Source organism: Platichthys flesus, chromosome 3, assembly GCF_949316205.1.
Source record: "Platichthys flesus chromosome 3, fPlaFle2.1, whole genome shotgun sequence".
Lineage (NCBI taxonomy): Eukaryota > Metazoa > Chordata > Actinopteri > Pleuronectiformes > Pleuronectidae > Platichthys > Platichthys flesus.
Window position 1 is genome coordinate 1,426,414 of NC_084947.1, and position 15,514 is coordinate 1,441,927.

General features: G+C 45.6%; 1 protein-coding gene across 1 annotated transcript; it reads left to right on the top strand.

Annotated features, from left to right (window-relative positions):
• The first annotated feature begins 777 nt into the window (after positions 1–777).
• Positions 778–12,942, top strand: npffr2a (neuropeptide FF receptor 2a). The gene is made up of 3 exons (XM_062381303.1): positions 778–1,142; positions 8,254–8,353; positions 10,265–12,942. The coding sequence occupies exons 1-3, from the start codon at positions 815–817 to the stop codon at positions 11,118–11,120; spliced, it is 1,284 nt and encodes a 427-aa protein (XP_062237287.1). The 5' UTR covers positions 778–814; the 3' UTR covers positions 11,121–12,942.
• The last annotated feature ends 2,572 nt before the right edge of the window (positions 12,943–15,514 follow it).

Consider the following 15,514-nt stretch of genomic DNA (forward strand, 5'->3'; position numbering starts at 1 on the left):
AGTTTTTCTGACTCTCCATCATGTTTGTGTGATCCTGCAACCAACCAGACACCAAGGTGATAACACAACCTCCCTGCTGGGTGTAGAGATGAACTGAGGCCGTCTCACCTCCATACGAGAGCAGAGGACCAATGTCATTATGATGAATTATGCACAGCGGAGATATAAATGGAAACCAAAAGACTACATCATGCATGTACCACAGTAAAAAAAAAGACTTCATGGTCTAGAACATAGCTGAAAAGAGTTCAAACATCCACCGAAGCCCAACAGCTTCTTGAATTCAATGAAGCTACACACAGATACCAGTCCTCTAAATATATATATATATATCCACCGCGTTCAAATTAAATGGGTTCAGTAGTTTTTGCATAATCCTGCAAACAGACGAACAAGGGAGAAATAATTCAATAAGAGGAAGTAATTCACGTCTATGCACGAGAACATATGTTCACAGCCTCTGACACAGAAGAACAGAGTTTGTTCCAAGTGGCTGAACAACGTGAGAAAAGCTCCACACAGAGTTCAGGGTGCTGCTTTCTGCACCGTCAGCCCGACTGTAATGGGAACCATCACTGTGGTCACACGTTTCGGGCTCTGCTGACCCCTGTCCATGTGCACAATGAGTTTCTGTTCGCTGCCGTCACGGCCAAATAATCGTTCACTTTCGTCTCTGGGCCATTAAATAGACACTGGAAAGAACAGAGGCTTCAATCCAACACCTTAAACACTTCTCTATTCTGTGAAACTTTACTAGAAAGGCAGAGGATTCACCCTGAGGTCACCTCCTCTTCTTTCTTTCCTCAGGCTCAAAATGAACGAAGGAGCCGAGGCCAACTCGACTCGCCTCTACGACAACTGGACCTTTTCCAACAGCTCCGTGGAGTCGGTCGTCCACAGGAAAAACATCACCTACGTTGGATTTTACCTGCACCAGCCGCCCATCGCAGCCATCTTCATCGTGTCCTACCTGCTCATCTTCCTCGTGTGCATGGTGGGGAATGGAGTGGTGTGCTTCATCGTGCTGAGGAGCAGGAACATGAGGACCGTCACCAACCTGTTCATCCTGAACCTGGCTGTGAGTGACCTGCTGGTGGGGATCTTCTGCATGCCCACCACTCTCCTGGACAACATCATCACAGGTGAGCAGGCCGGCAGCCAGGCTTTCAATGTGGGTTCAGACTGGGACTGGGACTGGGACTGGGACTGGGACTGGGACTGGGACTGGGACTGGGACTGGGACTGGGACTGGGACTGGGAGTTAAATATACATGCAACTAGAGGATGAACCGCCAGGAAAACTCACTTCAAGGCAAGACAGGTCTATTTTGACATATTATCTCATATGAGGGGTTTTATCATAAACACAGGATTAGGGTTACCTAACTACTGGGCATGGACAAAGACCCAGTATAAGACAGGATCACTGGGTGAGGAGGAGTCGAGCTCAGTGTTCAACAGAGACGTGTGCTCGCAGCCTCGTTTGTGCAAATTCAGCACATTCATTGTTACATACAGAGAAAGGAGAGTTGACATTTTCAGTCCTTTATGAACTCTGGACACACACTGTACAAACAGAGGGAGGTCAGTCAAATACCACCTGCACCTTCCCAGATAAATATACAGACTGAAAATCTAGAAATATCACTTGAAAACACATGAAGTAATACCTGTCTACCCAAGTTGCCTTTTTAGTTTGGTGCCACAAGGTCTCCTAACAAGAGTCACAGTGTTTCCTGTAAACATCTCTAATACCCAGTAGAGCCCAAAGTTCCCGTTAAATTCAATCAAGCCACCAAATTGCAGATAATGATAGAATGTAATTTATAAGTCTCAAGATCCGTTTCCTATTCCCTGGGAAAACGTCTGCAGCCAAACTTTAATGGTTTACTTCTTGGCCCAGGTCCCATCGTTCCCACTGAGTTTAGTGGAAATCCGCTTCGTAATCCTGCTGATGATAAACAAACCGACCAAGCAGCAATCATCAGCAGTGACTTAGAAATTTAATTCACTGGAGAATCAAGTCAACCAATTAAAACTCAACTTGCCTGATACAGCAGTTTGACAAGCAGAAGATCGACATCTCTCATTTTCTCTGGTGAATATGAACAGATCTGTGAGATGTGAGGATTCTAGTGTTAATCTCAAAGACGTCCCTAATCTAATCTTGTGATAATCTAAATCCAGACTCCACTGACAGGATGGATCCACGCTGCAAACAGCTAAGTGATCTGTTAATGCATTCGTTGGCCAAAGGTAACACAACAACAAAGTGTGTGAGTCGAGTCAGAAACACATTTTCAACTTGATGTTTCCTGCTTGTTGAAGCCGAGCGTGTTCATATCAATCTCCCAGTGGAACTCTGCTGCTGGTCTGGATCCCGGCTCACTGGTCTGTAAGCAGGGCTGCCCAGTTCATACTCATCATTCCTTCCTACGTGAACTGATCTCAGTCCACATCACAACATGACAGATTGATTCCTCAACACAGGCCTGTGGTGTCACAAGTGAGGCGGCTCACAGGCTCGATGGAGATTCATCGGGGGGGCGACGGTCTTCCCACCATGCATGAACAGGACCGGGGCTTTTCACGCGTTGAGCTGATGGGACCTGACAGTTGCCTCTCGATGACACAAGCGTCACATGGGTGAATCTTAAGGCGAGTGATAGCGGCTGAGAGTGCACATCCTTCACGGAGGCTGCAGACGCTCGCTGCTTTCAAACCAGATATTATATTAATAACAAGAAGACAAAATTAGGGTCGATCCGTGTTTTCCTCTCGAGTAAACCTGAATGGAAATATATTCCTGAGGCTTTTTGAAACGTCTTTCATTTTGGTCATAAGGAAAACAAAGCCTGTAATCGTGTCTCGTTGTTAATAAGAATCTCTCTGGAACAAGGGACTGAAAATGGCCTCATTCCGCCTCCAGGGAGGATATCAGAGTGGCTACTAATACTCAATAGTTGATTGCACCAATTATCCATCTACTGCCTCGACACATGAGCAGATTTTATCTGTTTTGAAACAGCTTAAGAGGAATTATTGTGTTTGTCGGGCACACAGCGCCTGAGGGAAATCCGGCTGCCATTTAAATCCCTGCAGTAAGGATATTATTCATAATTAAAAACTAAAATGTGAAGCTTCTATGCCGACAACTCACTTTGCCTCCTCATGTGGAAGCTTGGGGTCTTTTTCCATCAATCAATCAATAAGGTTATATTTGTATAGATCTTAACGAGGTGCGACATCCTCTGATGAGCCCAGGTCCTGATCACTCTATATAAGAAAGGCCTTCAGATAATATTTGTCGCTGTGTAAAAGAAAACTTGCTGCACTTGGAAGTTGTGTAACTAGTCAAAGAAAAACACAGCAGGTTTCAATCAGACAAGCAATCGAGTGAAGCGTCGGGGGTCAGAGGTGAGGACAGAAACCGTTCTCACAACATGAACTGATCTAAAGTGTTTTATCAGAAGAGGCTTCGTGCACAAATGGTTTTTCCTTCTGAAGCTTTCTTCATTATGTGCGGCTGCAGGTTCAATCCAGAACTAGCAGAGTAGTTCTATATGGTTTTAATACCAGGAAGTATTAAAACTTTAGCTTTGACTGTCTGCTAAATTAAATATTTTCAGATTGCTCTAAACTGAGTTGAGCTCTATAGTCAATTCCCCTTAAAGTCAGATCCCAGCTCAGCGTGTGATGGGACCCAGTGGAGCCGGAGCCTCCCACCACCCGTCGGGGTTGTTCCGCTGCACTAAAGGCTTTGTCAGACAGAAGTGTACATTTTTAATTAGTCGTGATTCACTGTGAGATGTTGAATATGGTTATAAGCTGCATGCTGTTCGCCAGTATCCCGCTGTTTTAATTACTCTATCTCTTGTTTACCAAGCTCGACAGATAAGCTAATGAGAAACAGTTTATATCGACAGTTCCACGGCTTCAGAGCAACGAGGGACCACATCGTTAAAACCAACGCTAATCATTTAAAGTAAAGTTTGTGTTTCCCTGATGCAAAACAACAGGAATGCTCTTAAAACAAATGAAGGAAAACGTTTGATTTGAAGATGAGCATGTGTTTCCAGATTCACACTCGCTGGTGGCAGGGAGCTGCTCACCTGTAATTGAAAGTTACCTGTAAAGATCATGAGGTCGAGACCCAGCAGTTGAGATACAGAAGCATTGACCCTGGGAGGTGCAAGAACACAAGATTGTGCCCTGAGCCAAATTCAACGTAATGTGTGTGGGTTTTTATATATTCGGAGAAAAGATCTGATATTCAAACCAGTATTTAAGTATTTGATCAAATAATGATGTGATATAAAAAACTCACTCATACGTGTGCAGCACTTCTTTAAGCTCCTCATGTGCAGCACAGAACAGACTTTCAGTTTCTCATCGGAGTTCAACTTCCAGCGTTAATGAAATCTGGCTCCTGTTTTAGTCTCTTATTCTAAGTTGCTGAGGACAAAAGCGTCTGCAATTCTCTTCATGCGGCAAATTGCATCTCATCACGTCACATTCATTTTGCAGAAGGGGAGGAAAGTAGGAAAAGTTTCTCTGTGCTCCCAGGAAAAGTTTTTCAGGGCATCACAACTGGTCTGGATGTGAAACTCATCTGCATAATGCAGCGGACACGAGTGTGATGAGGAGATTACATCCAGCACGCACCTCCCTCTGAGTCAGGAACACAAATAGCTCCATTAGTAAAAACCACCACTTCCTGCTGCTGTGGGGACAATGGAGACAGTTTAGTCAACGGATAGAAAAGGGATCTTCAACCCTGATGCAACCAGAAATCCCTCCAGGGTTCTGTTCTTCTGGAGTTTAGAAACACGTGACGGCCTCTCCCTCCAGCCAGTGTCTAGTTTGACCTTTCTGGGCTCCTGTGAAAACATGGCAGGGCAACATGGGGGGGGGGAGGGGGGGGCGTTCGAAAAAAGAAGCACTGACATTCCACCTCATGGGACTAAGACCCACCCCTACCCTGCTCTGATTGGCTTACCCTGATATTCTCCCCTTAGCCATCGTCACTCCTCGTTCATGAGGAGAGAGAAAAGGTTCATTCCAGTCAATCTAATCTGATTATACCAGTGGTGAAGACACACCAATGAATACCTAAATCCAATTATTATATTGCATTTATGACAATTGATGGACACCGGTGCTTTAACTGGTGAGCGACCAGCGCCACAGTCCCAGCAGCACTAGTCAGATCTGAGCCGAGTAGAGAGACTCTGTGGAATCAGGGTCGAGCCACGTGAACGAGTCCAGAGCAGCAGGAGGAGAAAGAGCTGCTGGTGTCACACAGACTCACAATCACTCAGCTGTAACGCAAAACCACTGCGTCTTTCACCAACAGGGCCTCGCTCGTCCGTGAATGAGCCTCGTTCTACGCAGGGAGGCGGGGGGGGGGGGGGGGGGGGCTGCTGGTGATGGATGCCAGTCACAGGGGCAAGCGTTTTTTCAAGTTGGCTTTCAGTGTCTGGAAGAAAAGGTGATTTGACCTTTCTATCAGGGTTATAATGCACCCCCGGTTCTCCTTTATAGAACACTTTCAGTGCATTGTAGCTGAGCGCAGCAATCACTGAGATGCTGGTAAAGTAGAGCAATCCGTGCTCAGCCACAGCCACATCCCATTACCACCATCTCTGTTGGCTGGTTGGTTTGGTCCCAACACCCACTAACGTCTTTTTTCCCCCGATGGGAATAGACAGAATAATCGGTCGCTCGCTTCTTATCAGCTCCTGCTCCGATCGGCAGTAATGGACCTGGCGCCTGGCGGAGACGGACAATTTCCCTCGGCAGCCACGAAGCTGAGGCGACAGCTTCACCCAAGAAGAAAACATTTAACTCTCGGGTGTGGGGGTGTAGCGAGACATGATTGTTTGTGCACTTAGGAACAAAGTTTAACGAGGATTTTTAGCGAGACAGCAAAGTGACAGAGCTTCTCAGACCAGGGGGGGAAGGAACAGACAGGAAACTCCTCTAATGGCAAAGGGAAAAGGAGCCTACCACCTTTTGTTAGGGAGTTTTCAAACCTGCGTATGGCTGCTCAGTTTGGTGTAGAGGAGGTTTCAGGTTCTTTGGTGGAGGTGTGCACTCTACTGAGCTCGACTCTAGTTTCTCATTGTCCAGTGTGATGGAAGGAGTTGGCCTGATTCACTCCGATAGTCACCACGGCCCCCGAGCAACACAGATGGAGAAGATGGCAGCTCCGCTAATGACGGACAGCTCTTCCCCGATAATGAGAAACCCACATGCAGCTCCGTGTCACTGTGTCCGAGCGGGTGAAGTGACACGAGCCTCTCGTCTGCGTGGACGACCGGAATCAAACACACGGTCTCAGAGGAAGCCTTCATCTCATGCTCAGCTCGAGCTTCTCCTCGTTATCGGAGCTGGTAATGACAGATGAATCACAAGGAGGAGATCAAACCATCTTGTCTGCATCTGTTTAACATTGTTTACTATCAAGATAATGTTGGTAACAGCAGCTACACAACATCATGATCATTATTATTATAGTAATTAGTGTGGTGTGGCCCCATGAAGATCTTTCTCAGGGTCTCTCTTCTCTTTTTGTTGGTTTCAGTTTTAACAAAGCTGATTGCACCGATGCACATAACGGAGGGAAGTGTCTACTGGACAGGGAATGAACGTTTTAAAAAAGAGGAGTGCACATTTGAGTTCACTGTCCTCAAGCTTTGGTGAAGTGCAATCGTTATTTTCCACTCAACAGAACCAAGATCACAACTGTTTGTTTCACAACCTTCTCGAGGCTTCACTTGATGAATTCTTCCTTCTGAAGGTCACAGAGTTTCAACAACTGAGAGAAATCAGGACGAAAAAATCAATACCACACAGAGGCCCTGAAGTCCTAAAGGAGGATATATCTTTAAAGATGTTTGTGTTTAATCCCTCAGATGAACACAGATTTGTTCCATAGAATTATTCTCAATATGTCTCACAATGAAATTATTGTTGCTCTGGTAGCTAACAAAAAAACCCCTCTAGTCTTCACCTCAGAACAGAACAACACTATTTAATCTACTTACAGGTTTCATTTTCCTTTATTAGGAGGACAGTGCAAGCATGAAATAGGGAGAGAGCTGGGGGAGAGAGCTGGGGGGGGGGGGCAACCAGCAAATGGCCATTCGGTATATGAGCTGCCTCTGTTTTCTCAATACGATGATTCAAAGCTCCGAGGACGAGGAGAAGAGCTGTGGATCTGAAGTGCTTTTGCTTTTCATGAGCAGCAGCTGGGTCCAGGGACGATGGATTCTTGTGGCGTCCGTCCTCGCTGCATGAACGCCGTCTTTGGAATGTCTCTGTAACTTGACTGAGGCTGAGAAGTGATGAGTCATGCTCTGTGCTCTGGCGTTAGCTATCCTTGAAATCTCTGCGTTTATATCACAAAGACCCACCTTCAAAGTTTGGAGACATCTCATTGGCTCTTATAGAGACATCAAATAATCAGAATAGATGATGTCTGATCTGAGAAAATGTGTTCACATGCAGGAGCTCTGCACACACGTTAGCTAGGTTTATATTTAAATATTATTTCACCACAAAAACGGATGAAACATGGATAACTTTTACGTTTGACTGGTTGTCACCGTACGTCGGCCCCTGCTGGGTCAAACCCCGCCTCCTGCCCGATGTCGGCTGGGATTGGCTAACAGAATAAACTATGTAGAGAACGGATGAATGGATTTTAACGTTAATAAAACTGGATGATGTAAAATAATCCAGCAGAAAGAACTTGTTCCTGCAGATCTGCTGGAGAGTCCCAGATGTTGAACTTATTACAGTCAGTTGTTCACATGCTGAGACAAACTCTCAGGGACAATTAAAACTCACAGCTAGGAACTCCTTCAACCTTTACTTTAAAGGCTATGACAATTAAGCAGAAGTACAGATGGTGAAAGCGGGGGGGTTTAGACCGAGGCCGCCTGCAGACAGTGATTATTTTAACCATCCACAGTGTGACACCTACACAGTGAAGTGCGTTTGCTGCTGGCGCCCTGCAGCCTGACTAAGAGATGCTAAAGAAGAGATTATTCTCTTTAAGACACTCGGATATGACACGATTGCAAATCCCCTCGGCTGCTCTGCTGCACTGATCTATCGGTGGGTGTGCCTCTCTCCGTGCATGCAGAGATCAAATCCATCTTATTTATACTGTGTGTTTATCCTCATGCTGTGTGTCTGAAGTGTCTCCATCGTTAATCAGCTGAATGCATCTCCCCTGTCCAACAGGATGGCCCTTCGGAAGCCTGGTCTGCAAGATGAGTGGCATGGTTCAGGGGATCTCCGTGTCGGCCTCTGTCTTCACCCTGGTGGCCATCGCTGTGGACAGGTACAGTGACTGCGTGTTACCATCATTAAATGTATTATGTCCTTTTGCTTGAGCTGCAGCTAAGAGCTCAGATAAATCAAAAGCTTTCTGTTATTCATGTGACAGAATGCTGTTTAATTAAATGGTTCAGTTTCTGCCCTTTGCTCAGAGCTCTCCTCTGTTCCTCAGCAGCTGTCAAGATCTAACAACCTTTGTTCGTTTTAATAGAAATATGAAACTCATACCCTCATCCTATGATGTTAATAGTCAGTGACCCTGGAGTGAACCTGTATTCTGTCTCATCACCACCACCGCCACTCGTTTTAGATTTAGACGTCTGTGAGAAAACTGCTTCTCCCTTGAGTTATAAATGAGTTGATTTAGCTCATTTTGATTCATTTACAGTCAAATAGACCATAAAGCACTTTATGCATTTGGAGCGTGGCTTCTTATATGATTGACAGCTCGTACTGTCCAATGGATGCAGTTCACAGATGAAGGTAGAGACCCAACCAGAGGCCTTCAGGACACTATAGGGTCGGATTTGGACAAATATATCTGAATGCTATAATGCTATAATGCTCGCTGTGCTGATGTATTTAATCACATGAAGAGGAGTTTGCTATTCAGCCTCAAACTCTGTTGGAGGCCTGCAGAGGACAGGAGGGAAGACAGGAGGGAAGACAGGAGGGAAGACAGGAGGGAAGACAGGAGGGAGGACAGGAGGGAGGACAGGATGGAGGACAGGAGGGAGGACAGGAGGCTGGGACAGGAGGGAGGGAGGGAGGGAGCTTCAAGCTGTAAAACTGACAGAGCTGATATCTTACCAGCGGCACTAGACGCACGGTGACGTCATCCTGTGACCGATGGAAGATCCCTGGAGGACGTCCCTGCCTCTGGAAAGGACAGACGGAGTCTGAGACGCTTTGACACCAGAAAGTCAGCGCACTTATCCCTCAGCCTCTCGATGGGAACCAGTGTGGAATGGGAGAGAAGATGCAGAGCTCTGTATCCCAGTGTGAGCCTGAAGCTACCACCCCAGTATATCCAGGGGGGGATCCAGAACCAGATGATTGATTGGCTCTATGCTCCTCTGCAGTGGAACTAAGTGACAGTTTGAATCCAGCCTCTGTTGTCTGAGCTGTAATGACTTCCATTTGTTCTCTCCAGCGTTTCTGCTAATTTACATCACAGCACCTAACTGGAGCTCTGGAGTTTTCTCAGAGACAAAAATCACATTTCAAAATGATAGTGTATGAACCTCGAGGTGGATCCACTGCTTTTCCTTCAGTGTTCACCCGCTGCCACTCTATCATGTGTGGAATCACCTGCATGTGAACACAAGTTCTACTCATACACACATTCTCCTTGACACTAAATCAGAACAACAAGAACAATCTCTTCATCTGTTCATTAGTTTTAATCTCTTCAATCTGTTTGTATTGGAAAACAGAGCAAAGCCAATATAGATGTTTTGGGGCTGATACTGAGGATGGAAGGTATTTCATATTTGGTACTTGTATATAATAATCGGTACATGATTCCTAGGAGTTAAATCTTTACAACAAAGAAATGCCACTAGGATTTAACCATTAACCATAACCATAAATATCAGATATATACAGCTTGAATTAAGAAAATAAAGGCAGTGATCTGGTGTGAACATTAAATCTTTTACAACTTTCCACCCGTGGTCATTAATCATTATGAATGTCGCAGGTTTAATTGGCTCTATTGTACATGTTGCTCTGTACAGCTGAGAAAGTGCAATGTTCAGACACCTCACACGCACTTCAATGTTTCTTTATGGATTTGACCTTTTGTAAATTGCATTGACTCCAATTATATAATGTGCCAGTTGAATTAAATGTTCTAAATGAAATCAGGCTACATTCAAAACCCTCACTCCGTCTTTTTCAATCCTTCTCTCAGGTTCAGATGCATCGTCTACCCGTTCAAGCAGAAGCTGACCACCCCCACTGCCACCTTGATCATAGTGGTCATCTGGGTTCTGGCCGTGTCCATCATGTGTCCCTCTGGGGTGATGCTCCAAGTGACCAGGGAGCAGACCATCCGGGTGCTGCTGGGCTACGACAACAAGACCAGTCCGTTCTACTGGTGCAGGGAGAACTGGCCCAACCAGGAGATGAGGAAGATCTACACCACCGTCCTGTTCGCAAACATCTACCTGGCTCCTCTCTCCCTCATCGTGATCATGTACGCCCAGATCGGCATCACGCTTTTCAAATCGGCGGTGACCTCGGAGGGGAAGCCGCCGGGGCACAACAACCGCCACACCGTGTCCAAGAAGAAGCAGCGGGTGATTAAAATGCTTCTGATCGTGGCTCTGCTCTTCATCCTCTCCTGGCTGCCCCTGTGGACCCTCATGATGCTGAGCGACTACGCCAGCCTGACCGAGCAGCAGTACAGGATCATCAACATCTACATCTACCCCTTCGCCCACTGGCTGGCCTTCTTCAACAGCAGCGTCAACCCCATCATCTACGGCTTCTTCAACGAGAACTTCCGCAGCGGGTTTCGAGCGGTGTTCAAGTTCAGCCTGTGCACGGCGGACGGGCAGCTGAGGAAGACCTACTCCCACCGGCTGCAGGGGAACTCGGTGCTCCCGGCCAACAACGCACAATCCTCCCTGGAGCCTATTTCACTCAACAGCCTGGACAAGAGCACCTCGAGGCGGCTCAACAACATCAACGAGCAGGACCTGGTCATGGAGGATCTGGAGAAGGCGTCTTGCAGCAGTGGGGGTGTGACCGCTGTGTCCATTTGAGCAGACATAGTGTGTCTTATGAGGTGAGAAGCAAAGTCCCCTGAGTGGACGTTGACTGCAGGTCTCCACTCAGAAGGTTGTAGAAACACTTGTTTACATGTAGCTTGTGCAAGGCTATTTTAATACTGTCGAGAAAAAAGCAGAGAAAGAACACGACAATTAGACAATTAACACAACAGCGTGACTTCAGTGTTTGTCCCTGAAAGACAGATTTATATCTGAAAGGAAACTCTGTAGTGAGGACGGGTGGACGCTGCGTTGATAAGCTTCTGTCGGGCTCTTTGAAAATAAAACCTGTTTGTATAAATGTATAAAGATACTGATACTACACGTATGTGCTGAGACGTTCACAGAGCAGATTTCAAAAGTAAAGTAACTCCTCTAATTTCCTCTATAGATTCATTTCCTTGTTTATTCGCACAATTGATGGAACAAAAAAAGAAGAAGAACATATTTTTAGATGGGGCTAAAAGTCAAAAGGGCTCAAACATCAAATCACAGCAAGAAAAAACTTAGAGATAAAACTTTAGTTGGATTTTGAACCAATCAAGTCTTTTGTTTTGTTCTCCCTGAATCCAGAGCAGCAGCAGCCTCCGAACACAATGGAGCCTGATTATTTCCTCTTCGTTACTTTAGTGTGACCTTGGGTTTATGTTTGCTGCTCTGTGGTTAACGAAGGGGATTCATTTGTTTTGATCATCAGTGAATAGGGAGGAGAGAGGAGCAGTTAACTTCACACTTGTGATGTCGCTTGAAGAAATGAGAGTTATTAGAAGTTATTTCTATGAGTTCTACATCAGACTCATCCACACCTGTGACCACGTGTGTGTGTTTTCTATCCATGGTGCAGGAAGGCACAGTAAGACACAGCTCAGACTGGCTCCACTGGGATTCAACCAGTATCAGTCCTCTGAACTTCAAATCCAGAAAACATCCTTTATTACAATGTTTAAGAAAAACGACCATTCAACGACTCAAATCCTTTGAGTAGTTTCTATCTTGATTAAAAACCACGAAAACATTTGATTTAATTATAAAACTGTTTAACACTTTAAAACTGCAGATAATAGAACACGCACAGTCTGTATCAGCTCAGAAACCACAGGGGGTTCTCACTCGATGGGTCAATTCTGCTGTGACACTTCTCATTAGGATGTTTTAGTCTTTTTAATCAGGCCTCAGAGACACGGACAGGAGACAGTGATTGAATGTGGTTCATTTTATCCAGGCTTTTATTCTGAAATCTGCCCTGTAAACCTGTTCAAAGAGTAAACTCTGTCTGCTGGTGAAGATCTCATGAAGCCTGCTGTGAAGGTTCCACGTGCAGCTCAGATGAACTGTTTCTGTTCTCCTGTGTTTCTCTCTCTCTGAACCGTCTCGTGCAGTTCCCTGGGGCTGATCCAGGGTCTGCGTATCGTCTGCTGTAAATATGTTACCACTGAGTCTCCAGCTTAGATTACAAGTGATGATGTGAATCTTTGTGTCTGTGTAACTATTTGGTAAATTCTGCCTTCTGTTCCGAGGAGTTCTACAAACTTTACGTCTCTGCTGTTGGTGGAGTTTTAGTTTTTATTTAGTTTTTTGTTAAAAGGTGCAAATGTTAAAAAATGTGTGTCGAAAAAGACGCAAGAAAAAAGAAACGTGTGCGACTTTATCGTGTGCAGAAGTGTGCGATGGAAGTGGTGCAGCATCTGGAAACCTCTGGATCTGAATTAGTGTTTGATTCATATTTAGGTTGTGATCGTTAGGAAGAGGCCTTATATTAGGAAAATGAGTTTCACAGAATGTGAACGTATTCAGAGAAACACATTGAAAGTGACAGGAAGCCGGGGGGGGGGGGGGGGGGGGGCTTCAGTGGGAAGCTGCTTCGAAAAGAGCAAACAGACTCGGGGACGCAATATGATGAAACATGTATATCAACACACAAACAGATTTGAGTCAGATCTTGTTTTTCTAATTTATGATCAGATGTTTGATGTTTGCCAAACTGTGGGAGTGCTAAATAATTTGTCATGCATCATAAATGAACCACAAACAATCCAGTTGGAGGTTGACTGCTGCCATATGTTTGATGTACGGTTATCACATATTAATCAACAGGAACATCCAGTAATACACAGAGGATACTTCACAAAGTACCACAAAGTACCGACACTGTGCCAAACTACAGTTCTGGAAGCTAAAGGCAGTAAAGCCTTTTCCACACCACTGGATATTTCTGAAACCCATAATTTAAAAAGATCTCAATGTCAAAAGAACAACAACAATGTGTGAAACAGGCCAGAAGGTAGATACCAGAAGATCAGTGAAGCTTCATCGAGCTTCTCCATGTTCATCAGACGCAGCCGAGTGAAACCGAGCTGGAGAAACAGACTCGTTATCGATCAGCAGCAGATGAAACCCAGTGAAGCGTCTGAGGTCCAGCAGCAGATTGTATCTCAGCTCACAAGCCCAGTCTGAGAAGACGCCACAAACAGAACCAGAGATGTGTCCCCAGCAGGTTCATCAAGACAAGGTGTCTCCAAAGTGTCTCCAGGCCGGTGGACTCAGCTGCACCTGTGGTTTTGTCAAATCAGGTGGACTTCATATTTGTCATTGCTTAAAAACAATTTCCCACTTTCCCAAACGGGCTCTTGCTTCTCTGCTGACCGGTGCAGAGCCGCGGGCGCTCCAGCCCTGCTGAGGTCGCGTCCCCTCAAAGGAGTCACAACACAGTCGGTTGAATTTAAAGCCCCACACGGATCACACAGTGCATTTCCAAGATGTTCAGAGTTCCCTGCACAGCTCTCTGCCCACACCATTGTTCTTTGTGCTCAGACCTCATTCTGCTAGTTGCATCCGCCAGCGAGGCCTCAACCTCCGCGGGGACGAGGGGTCGCGTCCCCAATTTGAGTGCAGCTCTGTGACGTGTTAACATTTTCAGCAGCGACTCTGATTTGATCCCTTTCTGCAGAGTTCACGTCCTCTGAATACCGCGACTCGCTCAGGCTCGGAGTGTTGTGGTCTATTATTCCAACAGAATTTACCATCCTGTGAGTTTCCGGCTGACTGACCATCTGGAGACCTGGTTTTCATATCCAGTTATAATTGGATTGAATGTTTGACTGTGAGGGTTGTGAGGTCAGGCTCCGGGCTGTGGGCTGAGCGCTGGGGTTTGATGGCATTTTGAAATCTGCATCGCTTCTGAATATTACTTCTAATGAATCATAACGAGGCCCCCCCGACAAGAAGACAATCAAATCCCCTGGATCTGGACGTTTGTCTGGATCTGCGCCAAATTAATAAATACGCCTCATATTTGGCATCAAGACCCATGAATTATGTCAATCTGTTGTGTAGTTTTTGTGTAATCCTCCAAACAAACAAACAAACAAACTGAAAATCAGTCTTTTAGTCTACCCATAATTACCCATAATCCTCTGCTTCCTGAACCAGAAGAGCTGCAGCTGAACCAGAATCCACCAAACTCTGTTCAGAAATCCTCATATTTTAAAAGTTTCCTGCTGAATATTGGAGAAAAACTCTGTTTTTTTAATAAGCTCAGAGTCTTTTGAACTGATCTCAGTACAGCTTCACTCTTGGACCTGCTGCAGCTGCTTGTGACAGTTGAAGCTGTGACTCTCACGCTGCTTCCCGCCCTCGACCTGAACTCCTGAACTGTCCTGCAGATCCTGAGTCAGCTGCTCAGGACATCTTTCTGACAGCCCCCCCCAGGTAGATGTCAGAACGAGCCCATTTGAGAATACAGAAGGAAATCGTCTGGAAAAGTCACAGCGAGCAAACGTGTCCGACCCCGAGGACCTCCTGCTGCTGTTGTGTTGTTCTTGTGTCAGAGGCCGAATCAGGTCTGAGATCCAGAGTTACATGGAGCAGACGTTCAGGAGGAGCAGTGGGAAAGAAGGAGGAATCATTCTCCACCTCACAGTCACTCAACCAGCAACTCTTTTTAATCGAGCTGCTGTTTTTAGGTCAGAAAGACTCATAGTGTTGCTGTAAAGCTCAAAGGTTCAGGTCAGAGCTCTTCTCCCGACATCAGCATTTCCTTCAACACAACTTCTGAAGCAAAGAGAGATTAAAAGTGACGACGAGCAAAAGGTTCATTTTCATGAAAAGCTTCACTCGTGTTCTCTCCATTCTCTCCATCCACCACCTCAACAGACACGTTTAGCACAAACCTGATGTTAACTGTGACTCTTCAGTATTGAATGTATTGAATTTGTACTTTTTGTGCCTGTGGTGAAAAAACAAAACTTTTTGCTTCGTTCTTGTTTGATTTCTTTTTGGACATATGACTGACGTGCTGTGACCTTTGCCCTCCGGACCTCCAGACTCTCGTGCCTCTGTGTCGTCTGCATGTGAAAAGCTTGTGTACTCGCATGTCTGGTTTTTGGTGT

Coding starts and splice junctions, on each gene's coding strand:
- npffr2a (XM_062381303.1), top strand. CDS start 815: ATGAACGAAGGAGCCGAGGCCAACTCGACTCGCCTCTACGACAACTGG. Junction 1,143..8,253: donor CCTGGACAACATCATCACAG/GTGAGCAGGCCG, acceptor CCTGTCCAACAG/GATGGCCCTTCGGAAGCCTG. Junction 8,354..10,264: donor GTGGCCATCGCTGTGGACAG/GTACAGTGACTG, acceptor TCCTTCTCTCAG/GTTCAGATGCATCGTCTACC.